The following is a 26,353-nucleotide window of genomic DNA, read 5'->3' as shown; positions in this document are numbered from 1 at the left end:
TTGTGTGCTAATATTTGTTGTGCTTCCAAGAAATATTTTAAGAAAATAGTTTGTCATCACTAGTAAGTGACGTTGCTGTACCACTGGGTGAGCAACTTAAAATTAAAGCTCAAACTGCAGTTATTTGAGCATCAATTTTAACACTGCTCTATTGGTTGTGTACGATACAACTCTTTACTGTTATTGACTGTAAATTTTTCATGCTTCAGTGCGGTGTATTTCTGTTTTTCTAAAATGTGCATTCTGGATCCTTTCAAGAAACATGTCAAATATTCGCGGAAAAATTTCCAAAACCCAGTATCTCGGCAAAGAGTAGCATACACAATTTAGTGTATTTGGTTTCAAACACGAAATGAAATAGGCAACCTTCCACTAGGACTCCAGAGGCCATTACCAATATTCAAAGAACAATTTCATCTGATTTTTTGAAAAGATCTATACATTAGTAATCACGATAAAATGATGTAAAGTACTATCTGGCTGTAAAATTCTTCACGATTAAAATTTGAAACTGTTTGAGAACGTGGGGGACGGCAGCCTTCGCATTTCCCAAATTTGTCTAGTTGCAGTTTTTTCTTATTGGGCTATTTGAAGGCCCCATATCATATTTGAAGGTTTATGAATCAAATCACCTGTACTGTTGATGAACCTGAAGGCAAACGTTCAACAAGAGATCGACAGCATTAACAGTGTTTTATGTCAGTTGATGATCACTCAAGCACAAAAGTGAATTGTTTCACAAAGCACTCACTTTGAACATCTTTTGTAAAAATATGTAAACTTTTACTGAATTAAAAATACTGAATTTAATTTACATTTTAATTTTTTCATTTCATTCATAAATCGTTACATGTCACAATTGTGTTTATAGCAGTTAAATATTAAGTTGCTTACCAGTATAAAATTACACTTACACATTCGATATCTTTCTAATTTCCTGAATAAAATTGATGCTGAATATATATTCATGCTTAATATTTGTAAGAAATTTGTTTATAATTAACTGAAAAACATATATATTGCTTTACATGCTTTATTTTATATTTGATATATAATTAAAGTGTCAACCTGCTTTTCTTGAATTAGAAAATCATATAGCCAAATGAATATATGAAAACTGATTTGCAAATGTGATTTTGCAGTTCTAAATTTAGATAAATAAACAATTTAAGAGACGCATTCAAAATGATAGCAATGCTTGTTAATTTCATTATATTTATTCAGCTTTATTCATGGTTAATAATTTAATAATAACAGCCTTGGAAAAATAATAATGTAGGAATTATGTTTAAGACTTACTTATAGGTACTGTCCAGAAACAACTTTTATCTCCCCAAATGGATCCTACGTGACATCTGTCATCTTCATATATAATGCTTACACAGTAGTTTCCTGGACTTACATGATTAAATTCACAGTTTACTTTCTCCTTAGTATTTTCTCGAGTCTATAAAAACATAAAAAAGTGTTTTTTTTATTAATTACATATACATTAAATTGCAATAAATATTAATTAAAAGATGGTAGATATACTTTAAAAGTACAATACTATCTCTAGGAGTGGATACTGCTTAAATTTAAGTAAACACTTTTCTTTGCTAAACTCACTTTTACCATGTACTTATACCACATGCCCTCTTAACAAGGCTTTCTTAATGAAACATTCCTTATATCAGTCACTTGACACACAATGCCTATAAAAATGAAAATAATTAATGATTACTCAAAGAATTTTTTTAGTTCACAGATCAGCAATAAAAAAAAAACAGGGTTTTATACTTTTATGAATAATTAATTAATCTTGAATTATTTAATAAATAAATAAGTAAAGCATTTACTGGTTTATAACTTTAACTTATTTATATAAAAAATAATTTTTAACTAAATATAGAAATTTTTGTATTAATTAACAATAAAGAAAACATGTATAAATCATTTCTTTCTTCAGTATATATAAATCAGCTGCATTACTGAAAATATGCCTCTCCTATTTCATTCCATAAATTTCTCATCTTGATTTACTTTTTCAATTCACTCCTGATACTTCATTCAAATCCTCATCTCATTTTTTTCTTTGTTTCTCCTCCAAAAACAACTACTATTAATAAAATCCTTAATTACCAATTTACCTTGCACTAATTCAGCACATTTAACAGTCTACTTCGCTTCTATTATATTTTCTTAACTTTCTTCTGTTATACAGTACTAACATCTTCATACGTTTTCTTTCCCAATTCTTTTAGCATAATCAGTGTTTTCAAATATAAAGTCCACATTCAAGGAACCTCTAAATAATTCTACCACTTCCTATTCCAGTATTACAATTATCATTTTTCTTGCTCATCCAGTCAGTCACATTATTATTTTATTATTTCTCTTTATTTACCTTTCCATAAAAACGAAAGATTCTTATCTTATTTGGTTAATTTCGTTCTTCTGTATTTTTTATAACTCTTCCAATTTTTTCAATAATAATTTTTTGGCCCTCTTCATTATCCTTCTGCAATTCATTCCTTAATTTTTCAATTCATTCTTGTAATTTTATGTTTTAAGTATTTATTTAATAAATTCTTTTTTAATTATAATAATAAGGTTTGAAAATTTAATTCCAGTATTTTATAGTAAAGTTCATAATTTTTATATACTTTATTTCTATATTTCAATTTAATCAGTTTTAATTTAATTTTAAATTAATAATTACAAAGACAAACTATCAGAACCCTTAAATGCCAACAACAATAGTAGCTAGGCTACATTTAAATATCCTGTTTTGATAGTTTATTGATTTTTTTTATGAACAATAGCTCACATCAGATAATTTCACAAATTATTAAAATTGAAATTAATAATTTATCACATTTCGTAAACAATTTCATTACGACAAGATTGATTATTGCGGTAGAAATATATTATGATTTACAACTTAGTACTATAAGCATAGTCAAATGAAGTGAGATTTATACTTTTATAAATAACTGGCAGACCCAGCAATGCTTTGCTGTAGCTAGATTTGATTTATATATATATATATAGATTAAATGAACACAATTGAAAGCTTCATAAAACATTAATAAAATGAACATTACAGACTTCACAAAATTTAACCTTTCCCTTTTACCCTTTTCCTTTTTCCCATTTTCATTTTACCATATTTCCTTTCCCTTTCCACCATTTTCCCCCATTATTATAGTTTTTAGTAATATAGATATTATCTGACATAGGTATGAGTATAGGCGATCTAACATGTGTGAAAAATTTGTATATTTATGTCCTACTTGGTGATGAGATGTGATGTATCTGAAATATATAGCGGAAGATCATGCAATTTAAACTGATAAAATTCAGTTGAATTGATTGTTAAAAGATAATTGGAGTTATTATTGGAATAATTAAGCTTATACTATGGTGCAATTTTATATGTTAAATACATCAACAGGTAGTGAAAAATAAAAAATGACCTTTACGATAAAGGCTGAACATTATGAGCCAGTTGCTTGTAGAGATGATTGCTAGTAGAGGAGAAATTAAAATTGATTCTATGAAAAATAAAATCTGTATTTTTAAAAAGTTAAACTGCTAAAGTTTAACCTTAAACTTTGTTAAAGTTAGACTGCTAAATGAAATCTTGTTTTTACGTCATTTTTACCTTATTTCCAGTGCTCATATATACTTATATGCTAATATATGATATATGCTTATATCACAGTAATACAAAGACATACTTTAATCAACAGTATAATCATTTATTTAATAATGAGTAATATAAAAATATAATTACCAATTTGCACTTAGCCAGAGATGAATTTGCACGACCCTCACACTGGAATTCATTATCTTTGTGACTATAAAACTGAAATAGATAGAAATTTTATACATATATGTATGTATCACTAATACATTGTTAAATATGCTAAAAATAAAGTATCAAACTTAAAATATAAGTAAAATATTTTCAACAAATAAAAGTAAAATACTTCCATAGAAATCAACTCTGACTGATGGCTCTTCTATTTCAGATACCTTTTAAATATCAGAACAGTTAAACTGGCTAGGTAGGTGGTGTCAAGCAACAGATTAACATATTAAACTGAATTAAATTAAATTATTATGAAAAAAAATACAATAATATTCTGCTTCTATGCAGAATGAAAAACTTGTCTCTAGACATTAATTTTATTACTATACTAGTGGAATATATTTTATTTGAATGTAAAATATTGTAAAGTGCTGTGGAGACATACTAAATAAAATAAATACATTAGTTTATTATTCAATTTTATTTTTACAACTACAATTTTTATTTAAAAAACAAAATGCAGTTAAACAAGTTCCCAAATTTTTACAGATCTATTATTAGTTGTTTATTCTTTTATATATTATGCACAGTAATTCTAAATTTTCACCATAAAAGAAAACATTTACGTAATTCAAATAAGCATACTACCTTCAAATAGTATTTACTGTGTAAAATTACATAACTGTTTAATATCTGAATAAATGTACTCTCACTATTTGTTAAGTAATAATAATGAAGTAAATTTGGTGACAGGTTTCATATACTTTAATATTTATCAAAATGTATTAATAATAATTATTAGCGTTCTTTCTTTCCATTTAATTTTGTATTCTTCATTTTTAAACTGTATATCACTTTTTAGAAGTGAAGAGTTTATATTGTATTTCTTGAATAAATAATATTAAAAATTATTATTATTATTACTGCATAAGATTTTGAATAATAATACTAAACAATTAGTAGTACAAGTATCCTCTTTGTAATTCTGAACCGAAACAATCTGAAAGCTTGGAATGACTAAACAAGGTTAAAAAAAAATTAGAAGCTATGTGAAAAATTTTGTTTAAGTAGAAAAATATATTGTACATTACTTCATGATAAGAATGTAGTCTTTTAATAATAAAATTATATAATAAGTGAATACATATAAATAAACCATTGTGATAAGCTACTGTAAAAATTATTTGCTTCCTGTAATTCCATGATGGTTTCAAGACATCTGGAATGTCTCAGGAGAAATAATATTATTATAAAAATAAAAGGATGTGAAGTAAAAATTATTTCCAATTAACTATTTTAATCTCATGCCTATACTATGTTGAAATAACCAGAAACTATCTAGTTTGCCATGATTGTACATAGACCAGGCATTCGCATTTGAAAAACTACTTTATTATATTCAAGCAGGGTTTGTTTCAATTCACCAAGTACTATTTTCTTTATTATTCCTGATATCTGGTGGAATTGTAGAAACTAACTGTAACAGAATAAAAATGTTTTTTATTTGTCCTTGCATAACGTGTGTGGAATTTTATCAAGTTGCATTCCTGTAAATACAGCCAAAAGGCTTCATTTACTTTATTTTATATGCATGTTTCTCTTTTAAGTTTTTTATTTTTGGATTGCTGATTTTCAATATTTTGTTACTGAAAACAATTGCAATAATTACTTTAAAAAAAAAAAAAAACACTTATTGATTTTACATGTTAGAAAAAAAATCATGAAAGTGTATGAAAAACTTTAAAAAATTCTGTTTCACATGGTGTAAACAAGTCAGTTTTGTTGTATTTATACTAAATTTAAAATTAAAAAATCACTAATTTACCAGTCTCAAACTTGTTAAAGAGTATGGGATTGAAAGAGTTTGTTGGTTCAGTTAAACAAAAAGTAAAAGTAGTTGTCTTCTGGGGATTGACTGGCATGGTGTAGGCATTCAGTGGCTAATAGTCTCCAGTTAATATTATTTCCATTTGAAGAAAATGTATCGCGATTGGTGTTTACCCTACTGATTGGAATAAAAAACATAAGAATAATACACAAATATTATTCCTCCAGCCAGATTTTGTTACAATTTTTACATCTGTACATATAAAAATATGTAAAAGACTATCTTTAGCCCAAAGTACCATTGACAATGACTGCAGTAGTGCTCATAGTACAACCTGTCCACGTTAATAAACAAATATTTTTATTTGTGTATGTCATTAATTAAAAAACATTATTCAGCATAAACTATCTTATGAAGTGACTGTTAAATCGGTCAAAATTTTATGCAGTGACGGTTAGTTATGGTCGATTGATTAATATTAGAAATCTCTGGATATCTAGTGTAACTTTGTTCAGTCAGGGCCCTTAAGTGATTTTATCTCCTATTAGTGTAGTGAGCATCCTGGATTTTCTGATTGTGCATATGCCACATATGCACCAGGGGATATATCAGGGAACCAAGATTGTTAAATATAACTGGTCCAGCCTAGGCTCAAATTGTCAATCTGTCACATGCAATGAAAAGTACTAATCCTCAAAACCACCTTGACATATATGCACACACACACATACTATGTTTTTTATAAGTTGCAGAATAAGATCAGTTCCTCTATAACTCAAGAAAACTAGGTATATTTGTAAATATATGATCACACATATCCTGTGAACTACTGCTATATGCTAAAGAAACAGCTCCTCTGTATTAATTGTTTGTCCTCTTCCTACACTTTCCTCTTTCTTTATCAGTAGCCTCTTCTTTTTTTTATTCTGACACGGTGATTAAAAATCGGTTTTTATGTTAGTCCTTCTGGCCAACTGACGTGTAATTCCATCTGATAGCCTATGCTACCATGCATTTAATGGCACAGTAATATCACCAGCAACAGCGATTATAGTTCCTTTATAAATATCAAGAAAAACTTCACCTACTATTTAACTTCAACTATTTGTATTTAATTTTACCCAAAATAACTAAGGCTATTATCATGTTAACCATACTTCACTTTATTTTATAATTTTTGTTATTTTTGACATCAGAATTTGCAAGTGTATTAGAATCAAGTTATAGGTTTATTTAAGAACTTAATCTTTGAATACCATTGATGATTCTTTGTCACTTACAAAACTTTAACTTAAAGCTATATAAATAAATTTTTAAGTAAACCTCAACTACTAACATAAGTTGAAAAAAAAGTAGTTTTTTCTTATGTCAGAGTATTCAGTGTTACAACTGATATAAAATGAGGTAAAATTTTTGTGCAGATGCTTCTGCACTGTTTAGTCTACTACTAATTTGTACCAAGAGAAAAGCAAGACAGAATTATATCATTATTATGTAAACAGTACTTGCAAAAAAAAAGTTTGTACATAGATTCCGTTCAACTAGGTGAAATGAATAATTTAATTTATATGACCAGCAATTCATGCTTCATAAATTTTCTGTTTATAATGAACTGAAGTGATTTAAATAATGTAATAATAGACAAATTCTTTTTACATATATTAGTGATTGATGGTTCTCTTGGAAAAAAAATTTATCTTACCCGATCATAAACACAACATGAATGACTGTTTAAACATTTTTCACATAAATCATCTCCTTCTAATTTCTTCATTTGAGAATTAAAAGCAATCCATATTACTTCAGGAAATCCAACAACATCAATCAGTAAAGAAATGCTGCAAATGAGAAGAATATAATATAAAAGGTGTAGACCTTTCCTATTTATTTTCTTGTTTTGTCTTTCATGTTCTTACACTACTTCCAATGTTTATTATGTAAAGAGATTTTTATTTTTATTGCAATTATAAAACATTTTATGTTTTTTATCTTTTGTTTTGATTATAATTTTAATAGATTTTTAATTTAAATAAAAGTTTAAAAATTTTTTTATATAAGATTTTAAAGTATAAGTTAAATTTAATTTAAAGATTTAAAAAAAAAATTTAATTGGTTTAAAAATATTTTTACCATAAAATTGTATAAATGAATAAGGTTATAATGGATTGCAAGTTTATGATGTTTTTTTGTAAAATATATATATATATAAATAAATGTTTGCAGCTGATGATGCAAATCATGTTCACAAAAGCGCTTCTGTTTGTATAATGAAATAAGGTAGGTCATCCTATTTCAATTATTCTGTACTTAGGTATAATTTGTTAAATATAAATTAATTTATATATATAATTTTATAATTAAATTTTAAATTCTATTATTATAAACCACCTAGTACAGAATATTGAGATAAGACATTACTTTACCATAATTTTACTATTAAAGTACTCTCGCAGAATACCGCATCCTCATTCATGATTGAAATATTTAATTAAACTGCATATTAAAAATACTAAAATAATGAAAATTGCTTGTTAAAATATTATATAAGTAGTGCTATCTGTTGCAGTTTTTATGTCTCCCTCAAACACTGTTAAGTGGTTTATCAAACTGAAATTTTGTTTGTATTTATATAACTATGTTATATTTTTCTAATATATTTAATTTTATGTGACCTCTGTTAATCTCTAATATTTCTAAATTTGTATTATTATCAGAAATAGAACATCTATCCTACAAAAGTATCTTTCATCATAGAATTAAGGAAAGATATGTCTACCTCAGAATTCTATACTAGGTGGTTTATATTAATAGAATTTAAAAAATACAATTTAACAGTACAGAGGAATAATATGAATCTTAAAAAGATTAATTTCAGTAAAATATTGTTAATTACAATCTGTATAGATTATATATATTGATTACAGTGTATTGATTATTATATATTGATAAATATTTTATAAGTTAGTCTATACCAATAAAAAGTAAGAAAATAATTTATTTACAGAGTATTATAGTAAATTTACCAGTCACCAATGAAATTTCATTATTATTACTTCAACCATTAATTTCCAACCAAATTCCATCACCATTAAAACGTATGTAAAACAAACCTTCTATATTTTATACACATTTGCCAAAAGCTTTTTTATTTTACTTTAAAATCAGTATAAAAATTAATTTTATACGTGTTCATAATTTAACCATAATTCAAAACAGGCGTGAACATAAGCAATTAAAAATAAGAAAAATAGAATAAATGAGTAAAAGAGAGGTAAAGAAGAAGATATAAGTCTGTTATAAATTACTTACCAGTTTTTGCTTACACTATATTGCTTATACTACTGTTAACACTTTAAATCAGCCATGATGTAAATGAATTTTAAAAATATATAAAGTAACTAAATTAAATTGTTTTAGTAAAAAAATCTTAAATTCTGTGAATAAGATTATTTTGTTTTAGAAATCTTAAACTAATCACAAAATAATATTTAACAATAAAAATGTATAGTTAGCACTTGAAAAATATCAATTCAACTAAATTGAATTAAATATGTATATATATATATATATATATATATATACTAGCTGCAGAGGCATGCCCTCCGGGCAGGTTGCCCTGGTGGGCAGCATCCAAAATTAATTACCTCTTGTGTATAAATATATTTTTTCTTAATGATGAAAATTGATATAATGAAAGTTAAATTAGAAATTTAACTCTAGAAATTGATACTAATGAATTGGGATTTTCTGCTAGTGATCAGTACATTCCAATGCTAAGCTAAGGGGGACGGACACACACAGAGACAGACAAACATATAAATGCCCTTTAGTAGGGTAGGATATATATATATATATATATATATAATATTTATATAGTTTTCTTCTTCTCCTGAGACAACAGTATCATCAGATTAATGCAACATTTTTTTTTTTATAGATTTATTCATTTTTCATATTCATCAATAAATATGTTTTTGGAGATTTTAATTAACAGTTAGTGAATAAGTGATAATATGAAAATATCTTAAGACATGTGATTCAGCTTTATTTAGTTAAGATCATATGAAATTGTATCCTTTATGAAGTAATGCTGTATAGATAACTCTTATAAAATACATTTATCAGGCCAAAATATGTTGTTGATTAGGCTAACAAGTGTTGGCCAAATATTAAAACTAAGAAAATGAGGACATTAAAAATTAAGTGGTATAAACAGGTATTGAACAGTTGATCTTATACATTGAAGGACAAGTTAACCTGTGCCTGCCTGATAAATGAATATAGTGCAATAGGCCGCCCTACATACCACTTATATGTTTCAACACAGCTGTTTCTGTAGTTCCGTCACTATCAAGCAGATTATCTACATCATCAATAAAAGCAATAAAAACTGGTATATTTATATGCACTTACCTTAAATGACTGAACCTATAAATCATTAATAGATTTTTTATAAATCTTAGAACATTATAAAAAAAAAATCAACGATAAAGACTCTACTGCTGATAATGAAACTTTTTTATTCTTTAGTTCCCACAGATTGAATGCTCATATTAATAAACATATGTATTGGCTAAAACAAATGGGTTATTATTGTGATAGTAAATTCTACTATCTCTTAATATCTATGTAAGTTTCTCTATTTATATGCAAAAAGACTAAAAAAATATTTATTAAGAACTAGGATGTGAAATTAAAATTTAGTTTATTTTTTGTGATGATTAATTCGCTATAAAGCTTGAATTTTTTACATGGGGAAATGGAATGGAAATTTTGTAGTAAATAAATAAATGATGTCATTCCTGCTTAGAATTTAATCCCGAGACCTTTAGATTAAAAACTGAGATGCTACTACTCTACCACGGATGAGTAGTCCAAAAATGTAAAATAGGCATATATATACATACATAAAATTTACAAAAGAGCAGAAAATAAATTTTACATGAAGCGTGAAGAAAAGAATTAATAGCATAGTTAACAAACAAGTGAAGAAATGCATGTCACCTAGCTTTTATGAAAATTGTTAATATTTCTATTATTCATATTTTCATTGCACCATTTAATTTTATGATTTTCCTATGGGCTATAACCTATTAGCCCCTTGACATATAAAATAAGTAGCTAATTTTCATTAAAGGATCATGAAACATTATATTGCTGATTTTTTTTTTTACAATTTCCAATAATTAGTGAAATTAGTCTAAAATGTAGTAATAAAAGCATGGAAATAGTATAAATTTAATTTATTAAACAATTTTAGTAGTTTTTGAAGATGGCTAAAAATTAAAAATAAACACAAGCAACTTTAATTGGAACCAACTACTAGATAAAAATTAATCCCATTCGCCTGTAATGTTTTTATCATAACATTAACATTTGTTTCTTATTCAACAGATGGCAACTCAGTGAGATTTTGGTTTCATATTTATATATCTTTTTTTATAGAGTTAACAGTATTTTCATTTATCTCTTATAGTCTGCAGCATGTTGAATTCATCATGGCAACTTTTGTTTACATGTGATCGTTCATGTTTAAAGTATGACGTTGTAAGTGGAACTTAAATATAAAACTAAAATTGTGAATAATTTAGTGCTATTATTTTTAAGCATTACTTAAATTGAATATTTGAATAATTTGATTAAAAAAATAATACTGCATTATATGAAGTGTGTGAGAAGAGTAATGAGACTGGTAACACTGCGAGCGATCTGGCAACGCTGTGTCTACCGATCTGTGCTAGACTGGTTTGTTCATCCCTTCCACATGCTCAGTATGAGTTTCAACTCCGTTCAGCCAACTCATTATTTTTGACAGCACCATCACTGAAGTTGTGTTTTTATTGTGTGTTATGAAAATGGAGCATTGGAATTTAGAGCAACGTTGTGCAATCAAGTTTTGTGTTAAACTTGGTGAATCCATGAGTGTGGCCTTTGAAAAGTTAAAACAGGCCTATGGGGAGCATTGCTTATCAAGAGCACAAGTTTTCCGCTGGCACAAATCATTTTTGGAAGGCCGAGACACGTTGATGATCAACCTCGCTCAGGGAGACCTCCAACTTCAAAATCTGGCAAAAACGTTGAGCGAGTGAGGGTTCTTGTGAGATCAGACCATCATTTAACAATAAGAATGATAAGTGAACAGTTGAATTTAAACACTTTCGCCGTACATCAAATTTAGACAGACGATTTGGACATGCGAAAGGTTTGTGCAAAATTGGTGCCGAAAAACCTCACAACGGAACAGAAGTGACCAAGAATTCTTCAATCATATTATCACAGGTTCTGAATCCTCGATATTTGAGTACGATCCTGAAACAAAGCGGCAAAGCGAAGAGTGGCACACTCGATCTCCTTGACCAAAAAAATGTCGAATGAGCAAATCAAAACCATGCCGATTTGCTTTTTTGACAGTAGGGGTATCGTGCATAAAGAATTTGTTCCAACAGAACAAACATCTACCAAGTGTTCTACAAAGGTATCCTTGAAAGGCTCAGGAAAAGAGAGATTCGCGTGAGACCAGACATTGTAAACAAGTGGATGCTTCATCATGACAATGCCCCGTGTCACAAGGCCATTTCCATCAGGGAATTTTTGACCTCAAAACGCGTTCCTACGGTTCCTCAACCCCCTGATTTTTTTATTCACCTGATTTGAGTCCTTGTGACATTTTCTTTTCCCGAAATTGAAACATGTCTTAAAAGGACGTAATTTTGGAACTCTGGAGAACACTCAAAAGACTGTGTCTGACCAGTTAAAACCCCTACCAGTTGAAGCCTTCCAGTGCTGCTACCAGGAGTGGGAACAATGACTCCGCCGGTGTATAGCTGCCCAAGGGAACTACTTTGAAGGGGATAATATTGTTGTTTGAAAAAAATAAAAACTTTGGTAAGTAAAAAGTCAGTCTCATTACTTTTCTCACACACCTTGCATTCAGTGTTATAAATAAAAAATGATTTCAAATATTAGTAAAATTTATACATGTGTATTAAAAGAAAATTGCTAACAAAAACATAAAAAGAACATAACTTTGAATTTTCAAACAATTAGAATATATTCAGTAAGGAAAAATTATATAAATAGATGTTGTGAATCTGCTATGTTATTGCACAACACATCATAATATATTTAGGCATTCTCAAAGCATTTTACTGTGTTAATTGGTTGTACATAAAACATATACTATGTTATGCTGGAGTCCATGAGTTCATTGTATTGACAATGTAGTTGTGAACTGCATTGCAATGTACTTTTGTTGTGAAATCCTTTTAAAAACACTGAGTTTTTTTGTGATTACTCAACATGAATTTTGAAAAAATCACAATCATCTTTTTTGTTGTTCCACGCTCTCTAGAGTTTGTTCAAAATTTTGAATTAGTGGTGGCTGTACATCATAAAAGAAAGTTGGCACTGTAGAGCAAGTGAAAGTAACTGAAAGCATTTCCAAGCAATTTCCTGATATCATTTGGTCAGCTAGGTCACCTGATCTTCTAAAATGTATTTTCTTAATACACTAGTTGATACATCAAATCTAAACTAGAAAATTCCTATAACGACTTTACAGGAAGTGAGAGGTGAACAGATTTACAGATTGTTGGTTGTTTGAAGGGTGACATTTTAAAAAAGAAATAGCATATCAACATAATTTAAATTTTTTTACGTGTAGAATTTTTCTCTGTTTAAAAATCAAATAAATGAGAGACTCTGCTATTATGTTTGCTTTTAAAATCACCATATTTGCTGACTAATTATATATTATAAATAAAATATAAACAACAAATAATCTGATGTGGACAACACATGACTTCTTTGTACACCTATTAAATTACATTTACAAATTTTTTTAAATGAAAAGTGCATAAAATTTTATTTCATTAAAAATTTCTGATATTTTTTCATATTTTTTTTTTGTTATTGTATTATTCATCCTAAATTTTTTTTTACAATGAGAGGCTAATTATTAATAAATCAATATATTTAAATTGATAAAAAAAAGAGAGTCTGATTTCTGGAGAAAGCTCCAAAAGAGAGAGTCTGATCTAACCTAAAATCCAAATATTTCATTAATTAAAATTTTATTTGGCTATAACTCTGGAACCAACGAAAATAGGTACCACTTATAATATATCGTTGAAAAGTTCTCAATGAGGGCTTATTACTGCAGTAAGTCCAAAATCCATTTTTTTTTTTTTTGATTTTGGGTCTTTTTGGATTCAGTCGTTTGCAGTCAAAAGGGTAGGTGCACAACTAGATGTTACAACAGTCCTAAATCCAAAATTTCAACATCCTACGACTAATTGTTTTTGAGTTATGCGAGATGCATATGAACATACATACATAAGTATGTACAGTTGTCATGTGAGACTAGTCAAAATGGATTCAGAGATGGTCAAAATGGATATTTCCATTAAAACCTGGAAACCAAATTTTTTCGCCATCACAATACTTCCTTTATTTTATACAGAAAGTAAAAATGCAAGGATTTCAAAAAACTGAATTTTAAACATTAAAAATTAATGGCCTTTTAATACAAATAGTTTTATATAGCAATTAAATTTACGTATGCGGTGTCATTAATTTCAAACTTTTTAAATAATTAAAATCCAAAAGTAAAAACAGTATTTGGGATGGGGCCCTCCATCCATCCCACTTAATCCCTCCCCTCTTGTAAGGTTATAATCCTTCCATTTCTGTTTTTCGTTTACTTATATTAAGTATTTTTTTTTTTTTTGTCTTCAGTCATTTGACTGGTTTGATGCAGCTCTCCAAGATTCCCTATCTAGTGCTAGTCGTTTCATTTCAGTATACCCTCTACATCCTACATCCCTAACAATTTGTTTTACATATTCTAAACGTGGCCTGCCTACACAATTTTTTCCTTCTACCTGTCCTTCCAATATTAAAGCGACTATTTCAGGATGCCTTAGTATGTGGCCTATAAGTCTGTCTCTTCTTTTAACTATATTTTTCCAAATGCTTCTTTCTTCATCTATTTGCCGCAATACCTCTTCATTTGTCACTTTATCCACCCATCTGATTTTTAACATTCTCCTATAGCACCACGTTTCAAAAGCTTCTAATCTTTTCTTCTCAGATACTCCGATCGTCCAAGCTTCACTTCCATATAAAGCGACACTCCAAACATACACTTTCAAAAATATTTTCCTGACATTTAAATTAATTTTTGATGTAAACAAATTATATTTCTTACTGAAGGCTCGTTTAGCTCGTGCTATTCGGCATTTTATATCGCTCCTGCTTCGTCCATCTTTAGTAATTCTACTTCCCAAATAACAAAATTCTTCTACCTCCATAATCTTTTCTCCTCCTATATATTAAGTATATAGATAGATACATATATGTTATAGTTTTGTCAAACTCTTTTTTGTACTTTTTTCTTTTTAAATTTCTTGATTTTTTTAAGGTAAACTTTTTCTTCTATCTTCTGGTATTAAAAACTTTTCTTGTAGATTTTCTTTTTTTGGTTTCTAGTTTGTTTTTTACAATACAGTGTTAGTAGTTAAAAATATATCATTCTTAGTTATTAGAATAAGTGAATGTAGATGTATGTATTTTTTATTATTATTCTTAAGTAAGTTTATGTTTCATTATGTGTTCTATATGAGTGTTAATAAGTTACATTAAAAGTCTTTTCTTTTTTTTTTAATTAGGTCAGTCAGTTACACTGTTTTCCTATGCTCTCATTTCTGTACCAATCTATAAAGCATCCACATTTATCTTTGTTTTACATATTCTGATCTTTGCTTTCCATAGTTTTACCATCTACAAGGGCTTCTATAAACAAACTTTAAAAAAAAATTTTATTTTGTAATTTACACATTATTCTGGCTTATCTTCTTCAAAGTACTTCCTGACCCATTAATGGATTGCTTCCTGCATTTTTCTTCTCAGTTATTGGAATTTTATTGTGCAATAGAACTTGGTCTTTGTAGCGTAATTTCTTAACCTCTTTGATTGTTTTAAAATGTCAGGGAGACTATCAAGGTAGATAAAAAGTAAAACATTTGCAGGAAGAAATTTCAGATGATAGGAGGATTGAAGGAACAGTGGCTGTAGCATTTTTTATCAGAACTCATCGATGAGGAGTGGCAAACTAGTCTGTGAAGCACCCATGAACTTCTCTCTCGTGTCACTGACTGCTTCTTTCTCACTGCTGAGTCAAATTAAATTACTGTAAAACAAAATTTTGTGTTGTCTATTGTTCCTTCAGGATGAACCACTGATGAACAACATAAATATGAAGACAATCAACATGAACTTGATGTTGGAGGTGACTTTTGTTATGTTATTTTTTTGTCATCTTGAGGATTTTTTCACCTCTATGTTGATTGCACTTTGATTTTCATGTATGACATTTTTAAAAAAGTTTTTGTTATCATTTCACTGATCTAAAATTTTCCAACTCATAAATTATTTTGTTTCTTGGTTAGCAGTTATTGCATAAATTTTGCTTCTGCAGTGTATTCAGTTTCTAGTTTGAAGTAATTAAATCACTATTAATATTATGATTTGTACATCTTTCTCCATATCTTAAATTGCAACATTTTAATTTCTCAGTAAAATTATGCACATATATTAAAAACAAAACTAATAAATTAAAATGTATATATATATATATATTCTGGGTGTTCAAATAATAAAAAAAATAATTTAGTATAATAAAACAGTTACAAATAGCTGATCTCCGTGGCGGTATGGTAGCATCTCAGCCTTTCATCTGGAGGATCCGGATTCAAATCCCAGTCAGGCTAGGTGCATTTTTATGAACTACAAATTTTCATTTCCTCATTCCCATAGTAACCTTCAAGATTATGTATGAAATTAATTCATCAGGGGAAAAAATATATACAGAGCAACAAATATAAGTAAAATTAGATCACACTTTATTTTATTTATTTAGGCAGGTAGAGAAAAAATCTTATGTAAATGTTAATTGAAATAAACAATATTACTATCTTTTAGTATTTTTTTTTTTTTTTTTGTTTTCAGTAGGTTTATTTTATTTACAAGTAAAGTTTGGCTGAAAGACAACATTACTAGATGAAAAAAGCTATTTGCAAGGAAATACAGACGGGTGAAACTTGCATTTCAATAAATATTACAAAAGGAATTCAGAAAAATGGTATAAAGCAACCAATCACAAACAAAGACTCTTTTAAATGAGAAATAATAATATTATTATTTATTTTACCTTAAGTCTTCAATATTATTATTTTTTTTAAATTTTTGGTTGAAAATGTTTTGTGTATTGTTATGACATCAGGCTACATATCATTATGTTAACATTAATAATACAGCATTAAGCAGTGATGACTAGAAAAGATACTTTGATTTCAGAGACCGAGTAGTTGTTCATTTAAAATGAACTGCATTTTATAAAGAAAGGCTTCATTATATATTGTACATTAACATACCTATCAAATTGAGAAACATACCTTTTTTTAAGTCTGTTAATAATATTTGTATTATAATTAAGATTGTTTTTATAATTTAATTGGTTAATTACTAATTCAGTTACGTTTTTATAGTTTATTGAGAAAAAATGTATATCTGAGCAATTGCTTATGAGAAGAGGTATTGTGAAAACAATTAATAATTTTACCTTTTTTCATAAAAAAAATATATCAAGAAAAATTGAATAATTATAAGAATTATTTGAGTTTGAAATAGATTCATTTTTTCTAGGTAAAAAGGAACTTATAATTTTACTCCTACTAAGTATGGTTAACATTCTCAAGGGACTCACAGTCCTTCTGTGAATTGATTATTAATTTTCTGTTATCCTCTTCTTAGCTCTTATCCTTTTGTCAATTAGGTTTTGTGAGAATTAGGTCAGTACCATCTGTATTACTGAAGAGTTTAAGGTCTCTGTGTTTCTTATATGAGAAAGGCACAAAAGAGCCCATACATTGGCTAGTAAGTCTATTACTAAGCTTACTCTAAATTAAAAAAAGGACGTTGACATTTACAGATTATTAATTGATATAATGTTAATTTTTTATGGTTTATTTTATGAGAAATTTATGACTGTTTGCTGGTAATTATTATAAAAAATGACCAGTGATATTTTTATTTGAATTATTTTCTCCTGACTAAGTTTATTTAAGATTAACAAAGTATTTACTTTAATTCATACTATCCATTAATATAATAAAAATTTACAAAATGCTTTATTATTAAAAAAAAGAAAAGTAAATACATTTAAACTTAATATATTACCATGCTTTTATATAATAGTAAATCAGGAAACAGGACTAGAAGGAAACACACAGAAAAAGTGTTATAAATAAATAGATCAGGATGGTTAGTTCACCAAATGGAAAGAAGAAAGGTAAAGCTTACAGAACATTTAGCGGTTCTGCTATTATTATATGGCACCACATAAAATATTATCTGAGTATAATATGAAGAAACAATCCCATCACCATCTATATCTACATATAGTGTCCTGAAACATTCGAATAAAAAATTATATACATACAAGATATAACTATTTACATAAATATTACTTTTTTTTTTCTATTTTTGAAGACATATTTTCAAATTTTTTTAAAATTTGAAAACACATATAGTAGAATTCATTTAATATATACGTGTTAATAATGTAGAAAAATTAGATTAGTCAGAAATAAGTTTATTTATTCCTATACATCAATTCTTTTATCTTTGACTAAAATTTAAATGAAAATATTCAAACTGGTTTTTAAAAAGTACGTAAATATGTACATATTTACAAATTAATATGTAATTCTCCAAATAAATGATAAAAAAAATAAAATCTCTATGAATAAACAAAAATAACTGCTCTGGATTTGTGAAAACAAAATTTTATACAAAAGAAAACTAATTATATTATTACTTAAATATACCAGAATTTCATTAATTTTGAATTTGAAGATACTGATAAAAAAAGAAAGAATTATTAACTTGATGAGACTCACTGAAGTATAGATGTAGTATAAGCCATTTTGTTCAGAATTAAATTCTCTTTGGGTTTTGTTTAAAAGTTTTGCATATTTATTTACCTATTTAAGAAAGTTATAGTACGTCAAACATAAAAAACGGGTTTTTTACCCCAGTTTATTCGTTTTCTTCTCAAGATTTCTCTGAAACTACTAAATGTATGGTTCTTGGACTTTTTTTATTTGATTTTTCAGATCAAACAACATAAGCAACCACTACTGCTGCCCCTTAATTTTAACGTCCTAAAAATTTCAGTACAACTTCATTTCACCAGGGTAGCTGAAATCTGAGTGAAATCTTTCACTAGCAGTAACTTGCAAATGAAGCATTTTAGGGTATATGTTTATATGAATTTTTCCTTTATTTCAAAAGTAGAATAGATTATGAAATTCCCAGGAGAATTTCAGGATACACTGTACATAGATGAAATATCACATTATATCAAGGCAGCACCAGATGATGCAGACAGTTTTTAACACATACATAAACAAAATACAGCAGAATAAGAACAAATGCATAAATTTTTTATTGTCATTAAACACATTAGACAATTATACAACATAATAAACATACACATCATACTATTAATGACTGATATATCCTCAACACCAAGCACAAGTAAATTCGGTTTTTAAATTCGCAAACGATGCAGTATTCTTTTGTAACCAAAAGAGTGCTCACCAAAATTAGACACTATTATCTAATATTCATCTAATAGTTTGTTTTCTCATTTTTATACAACATAAAGAAAAAACTGCTGATGTTTATAAATAAAAATTCAGAACAGAACCAAACAAAAAACCATCGCACAGAACTCACTCACTCTCCAAACACATTATACCAAGAATATACAATTTGCTCCAACTATGCAAAATTATACATTAGAAAAGCTGGATACTGCTTCAGACAAAAATATAACAAGTATGTAGAAGCATTACACAATAACAGTAACTTACAATCACCTCCACCTTGTAAATGCAATTTAACAACAGAAACCGCAGTTTATGTATAAAAAAAGCTATATCTTAAGACATTAATCTTGATATTATTAAATGTGCTAGTATTTTATAACCAATAACATAATTATATTAAAGAGACAATTCCAGTTCAAATCAAATGAATATTTTGTCTGAACTCAACATTTTCAGTACAGTGAGTTGAGAAAACATGATCATGTTTTAAAAGCAAGTTTTCCAAACGCATTAAATTGTTGGCAATATCTTTATCTAAAATCACAAAATAATATTAATAACTGCTAATATCTGATGAAAGTTCCTACGAGTAGTTGAAAAGTTTTTAAACTAGTACAATATTATTGCTTCTATAAAATATCAGAATTAAAAACAAAAAAATAGCTGGTAAAATAAGATGAAGTTATTGAAACTTTATTTTTTAACTCTTTTAAATTTATTATTTATATTCAGAATTATAATTAAATATTACACAGTGACTATGAAAAAAACAGAAGTAATTTCAGGAAACATTTTACTATTTTAAATTATATAGTTTACAGTAATAAAGAAAAGATTTCTTTATAAACCTAGATAACAAAAGATTTTTTCCTTATTTCTGCTTAGTGTTAAATTGTGGCTGTACCAAAATTCTTTCAAATAAATTATAGAGAAAAATTGATAATTTTATATTTTTTTTATTTTTTTACTTGAAAAATTAAAAAGGAGATTTGGTTTTAGAACATTATCTCCAATAATTTCAAGAAAATTGTTATAAAGCCCAGAAAATTTGAATCAGTACATGTTTTTAGAACTGGAATAGATTTACTTTGTTAAACTCCCAATAAATAAATAAAATTTTATAACAAAATTAATAGAGAATTTATCTGTAGAAAGTTGATGTTAAAGTCAATTGAAAACTTTAAAAAATGACAGAAAAGCATTTTAATTTTAAACCAAACCAGTATTTTTATAGCGCTGCAAAAAATTAACAGTTTCATAAATGTTTAAAATGCCATACATCACTGTTTACACTGTGCTGTATAATAATGAAATTTGGTCAAAAATAATATTTATATTTACCTGTTAGCATGAACTTGTGGTGCAACATACGGTGTCATGTCGGTATCTGTTAAAAGTTTCTTCTTATAGTTAGTATAAAGCATTTGACCACAAGAAATTGTGGGTGTTACTGATATCCTATTCTTATAATGTCGACCTATAGATATACGATAACAAGATTTAAAAATGTAGTCAAATACTACTGTGAGAGTCTGAAAAGCAATAAAAAAAACATATGAAGCGTATTAAAATAAAAATTAAACTTAACTAACCAATTAAACAGTAAACTTAACTTAGCAATTACGAAGGTGTGTGCTTAATCTCTATTTGATGGAACAAAAAATTATTACAAGCGATAATATTATTTTAATCCAATATAAATAAATATCACAAAAATCTTGATTTGGTCTCTGTGATAGCTTTCTCCTCGCAAATATATTATATAGTGTCCTTTTGCATTATTTATTAAAATGGTATAGCTTTTGTAATTTGTATAATGTACAAAGTTGCAGAAAATTTAATTATCTACAATGTTTATTTTTTGTTTTTTTGTTATTGTATGAATTCATGTTATGATATAATTACATATTACAATTACATGGAATTCTTGAATTTTAACATAATATATCAAGACTATTGATATAGAATTATCTCGTTTGATGTTTGGTTACAGAGGTTAATCAAGTTTTTGTTTATTTGTAAAACTGTGCCTTAATTCATGTTTATATATATATATACATGTGTGTGTGTATGATGTTAATGTATGTTTATGTTTATCTGCTCATCAGATAATATACTTATGACAGTCTTCCCAACCTTTTATAGCATGCACTTTCCAGTATAACCAGTATTAATTTCTTTAGTAATGTATTTATTATCGTACATATCTGGTAGGTCCTTGCTTTATTTGGTCTTCCATGCTTCAAGATTTTTGCCAGACTCTTAGTTATATCATATCTCTCCTATCTTAATCTATCATCTGATACCTCCTTAGAATTTTGCTCTTTTTTTTTCTTTAGGCACCATTCCCTCAATTGCAGTTTTCAGCAAACATTCTTCTCTCAATTAATATCCTAGTTAATTCATTTTTCTTCATACATTTTTAAGCATTTACCTTCCTTCCCCAATTCTTTGCAGCACTTCTTTATTTCTAACTTTACCCTTCCATCTTATATCTTGCGATTTTCTCAGGATGCACATTTAAAATAAATCCAATTTTCTTTCATCATCCTTCCTTAGTTTCCATAATTATGCACTATACAGTGCTACAGTCCACGTTTAGTATTTTGCTATAGTATATGTAATATCTGAAGGCGGGTCTGTATCCTCTATGGTATCCTCTCCACTGCTGTTAACATCACTCGTTGACTTCTCATCACACCAGCAGCCAAAGTAGTGTATTCGAAAAGTCACATAATTAATTTGCAATGACTTACACCATTTGTAATTATGATGTTACTATTATAGTAACGAAATGTGTTTTGATAATTTGTTATTAAATAAATAAAATTTATTCCTAATATTTTGTTCATAGATGTATATGAAGGAATTTATTTATTAAAAGTAGATGTTTTTTTTTCAATTATGTTAAAATAACGTTTGGCTATAAATAAACAGTAACAATAACGTAATACAATAGTATATGAAATGAGTTGTTTATTTATTTATTAAAGGTATTAATGTTATGATTTTCTCTGACGTGGCATAGTAATTTACAAAAATTATTTCTTAATAGCACATATGCATCAATAACTAGTATTCTTTTGAACTTTGTACACCTACAAAACTGCAAAATAAAAATATTAAATTGTCCAAAAAATAAATAAATAAATAAAGTGTTAAAGAAACATGAGTAAAGTAATATAGTTATAACCGTTATAAAAAAAAAAAAATTGTGAATATTACAGATATTAAGTTCATACTAAAATAAATGTAAAATTAATTTAATTAATTAAAATGTTAATTCGTACTTTTATAAACATAAAACATAAAATGATTTCATACAAAATAATTTATATAGTAGCTCAAATAAATAAATACAGAAGAATAAATAAATAACAGATGACATAAATAATTAATAATCCTAGTCAAACACAAAATTTGTAACTAACATGTTACACAACTTTTCTCAGTGTAATTTGGATGCTGATTTCGAATATGCTGTTAAAATTGTGTTACTATGTAAAGGTTTTACATAAATCATAAAGGTGTAAATTATTTTTATAATGAACTCATTTTGATCAACTGGTTACAATTAAGTAGTTTCTGAACTTTATATTTGAAATAATATATATACATGCTTAATAAAGAAAAAATAAATAAATATATACACTGTATTATGAGAACTAGACGTGTACAAACACGTCTGTATGATGACATCATACAGACATCTATTGTTGCTTTCTAGCTTCACTTATCTATACAGTGTGTTGTGTTTCACAGACTTATTAGTGTATTGCTGTATTTTTATCAATTCTTTATTATACAAAAATGATTTTTCTCATTTTTATTTGCTACAACATGGCTTCTACAAAAGTTTGAGGATGTTCAAATCATCCAGAAGATTTTTGTTATGTCTATGGTAAATTTATGCCTAAATCTCAAAGAAAGAGTATTTCTGAATTGATAAAAATAGCTTATAAATTTTATTTTCATTTTGCACTCTGAGATCAAGATAAAATCTGGGGGTCTCAAGTTATTTGCATATCGTGCTCAGTAACTCTGAATGGTTGGAGAAACAATGAGCCATGTCATTTGCTGTACCAATGGTTTGGCATGAATCTAAGGACCACTTCACCAACTGCTACTTTTGCATGACAGATATATTTGGATTTTCATTCAAAAATAGAAAGTTCAAGATTTGCAGATGTACATTCAGCTCTAAAGCCAATGTCACACGGAGAGGAGACATTGGCCACGATCTAATCTGACATTGCTAGAAGAACAAACTGAAAATGAAGCAAATGATGTAGAGGTTGTTGAAGAATTTTTTCTTGTATGTGATGAGAAATCTTCTCATTTAATTCAAGAACATGAACTTAATGATTTAGTACATGATTTAAAGTTATCAAAGCAGCAGGCTGAACTTCTGGGGTCTAGACTGACCCCAGTTTTGGATAATGCAACAGTTTTTTAACAGAAAAAATCAAAAGTTACTGTATATAGAACACAAAATAAAAATCTTTCAACTTATTTTATTATCAAAAATTCATTGTTTGTTTGTAATGATGTTGATGACCTGATGAAAGAGCTTGGAATTCAGCATATTCCTGAAGAATGGTGTCTTTTTATTGACTCTTCTAAAGTTAACCTGAAAGCAGTTTTATTGCACAATGATAAACAGCCGTCCATTCTATTAGCTCATGCAGTCGAAATGAAAGAAACTTATGAAGCTATGGCATCTGTATTAGAAGCAATAAAATACAAAGCACATACGTGGCAAGTTTGCAGTGATTTGAAAGTTGTTGCATTACTTGGTTTACAAGGTGGGTTTATAAAATATTGTTATTTTCTTTGTCTTTGGGATAGTAGTGATACAAAAAGTCATTACGAAGTGAAGAACTGGCCACTACAGCAGAACTTTGATGCTGGTGAGAAAGATGTAAAGCATTTATCATTAATTTAGAGTGGTAAAATCTTGCCACCATTTCACATAAAAATCGGAATCATGAAAAATTTTTGTTAGGCGCTAGATAAACATGGACCAGGAGTTAATCATTTAAACATATGTTTTCCTAAATTAAGTGATGCTCAAGGAAGGTATATTTATCAGTTAGCAAATCAAGAAACTGCTTAAGGACTCAATTTTTGACAATAAACTTAGCAAATGTGAACTAGCTACATGGAAGTCCTTCAAAGATATTGTTGGTGGATTTTAGGAAACAAAAAAGTTGAAAACTATGATTTTTTTTTTTTTTTTAATATGCTGTTAGAAAACTACAAACGTTTAGAATGTAGGATGTCATTAAAAATTCATTTCCTACACTCCCATCTAGATTTTTTTTCCTGAAAATTTTCCTGTCAATGATGAGCAAGGAGAGCGTTTCCATCAGGATATTCTTACAATCAAACATTGGTACCAAGGAAAATGGGATCATGGAATCATGGGTAACTATTGTTCGTTTTTGTTTAGAGAAAATGATCAAACATTGTGCAAGCGAAAAAGTCTGTCAACATATTTTAAAGATTAAAAGCAAAACAATTACAGTGATTAAACTTTTAAAAACTGTTATTTTAAAGACATTTCCTATGATTTACTTTTAGAAAATGCTATTTTAAAACTGTATTAATGTTTTTTTTTAATTTATCTGTATTAGAATAAATAAAAGTTTAGTTGATTTAAACAAATTTTAAATAAACACATAAATAATTTTTTTTTTTTTAAATATTGATTTCACTGTGATTATGCATTTATTGGTAAATAAATTGTTTTTCTAAATCATATGAATTTAATAATATGACATATTACACAATTTTCTAATAACAGTTTTGAATTCAGCACCCCAGAATTGTTGAAATCACCACGTATGATTCCAGATACACGAAAAAAAACTTTTTGTTGACTAGTGTAATTAAACAACAAATGTAAATAAATGTATAATAGCCAAAATAAATGAATTTGGTAGATTAAACAATAATAAAAAAAATTAAAATAATAATAATAAATACAAGTCTGTATCATTTGGAGGTCTTACTTTTGTGGCAAGCAATAGTATGTGTTCCGCATGCCAAATTATAGGAGTGGGTTAGAGGAGGTAAGCAGAGGCAGCTTGTGGGGAGGGCTCGCCTTTTAGATTTTACATATACTATAGTATTTTCCTTAGTTCTTTGTTTAATGATCCAAAGAGCAACCTTTTTCTCCTATTAAAAAAATCCTTCTTTCGCAGTTATTACTCTAATTCTGTTACACAACGCCCCAGCGATGTTGATCTCAGTTACAGTGCTTCCTAGATATATGAATCATTCTAACTGCTTTATCTCCCCACGATTCAATCTAATATTTACCTTTATCATTTTTCCTATTAACATACTCTTGGTCTAACTGTTATTTATTATCATCCATATTGTTTACAAAACATGGATAGCTTCATACAGATTATATAAAATACATAAATAGCACTTAAATGTTGTTACTGATTCTGGCAATCAATGTAAAAATTTAATTAAGATAATTCCATAATAAATAAGAAAACTTTCACATTTAATTGAACTTGACATCTTTTTTCAACCTTTTCTCATTTGGGTTTCCATTGAGATAACTTATCCTTTCTTTCAATGCCATAGCTATGTTTCATCATTAGTTACAAAATTATCGAAGAATTTTAGTTTACTATTGCCTCATCATTTTCTCAACAGTTTTTGGGCATTTTTTTATCAAAATTTAACAATTTGAGGAAAATTTTCTGCCACTTATCTCATGCTTAAAATAAATGAAAATTATTTCAAATGAATTAATTATACTGCTTGCCAATCAATATATTCAACAATTTCCCTTAAAATTAAAAATTAGACAGGATTATTTTTCAAAAATTATTCTACTTTTTTTTATAAATTATCTACATAGTCTTCCAGTTCTGCGATCACCTTCAATAATAATTTTGGAAGTGTTTGTACCATTCATTAACTACTGATTCCTGTATTCTAGACTCGTGAAAAGTCTTTTCAACATTTTCACTGTATTTTATTCACAAGTATTTTATCTTATATTTTATGGAAAATATGATGCAAATACTTGAA

The 26,353-nt window shown here is 27.4% G+C and overlaps 1 protein-coding gene across 19 annotated transcripts in view; it reads right to left on the bottom strand.

The window, feature by feature from the left end:
* LOC142327059 (uncharacterized) overlaps nt 1–26,353 on the bottom strand; it is a 413,864-nt gene that overhangs the window by 18,665 nt on the left and 368,846 nt on the right. For 18 of the 19 annotated variants that reach the window (XM_075369836.1, XM_075369837.1, XM_075369849.1 and 15 more), the window contains 4 exons: nt 20,639–20,829; nt 7,327–7,462; nt 3,779–3,850; nt 1,300–1,447 (listed from right to left, as the gene is read on the bottom strand). In XM_075369836.1, coding sequence (XP_075225951.1) covers nt 1,300–1,447; nt 3,779–3,850; nt 7,327–7,462; nt 20,639–20,829 — 547 coding nt within the window. Of the gene's footprint in view, nt 1–1,299; nt 1,448–3,778; nt 3,851–7,326; nt 7,463–17,984; nt 18,091–20,638; nt 20,830–26,353 lie in introns of all 19 variants that reach the window. The other variant, XM_075369852.1, reaches the window with a different exon arrangement.

Source organism: Lycorma delicatula, chromosome 6, assembly GCF_047948215.1.
Source record: "Lycorma delicatula isolate Av1 chromosome 6, ASM4794821v1, whole genome shotgun sequence".
Taxonomy (NCBI): Eukaryota; Metazoa; Arthropoda; class Insecta; order Hemiptera; family Fulgoridae; genus Lycorma; species Lycorma delicatula.
The sequence above is the reverse complement of the archived record's forward strand: the minus strand, read 5'-3'. Positions and strand labels throughout refer to the sequence as shown.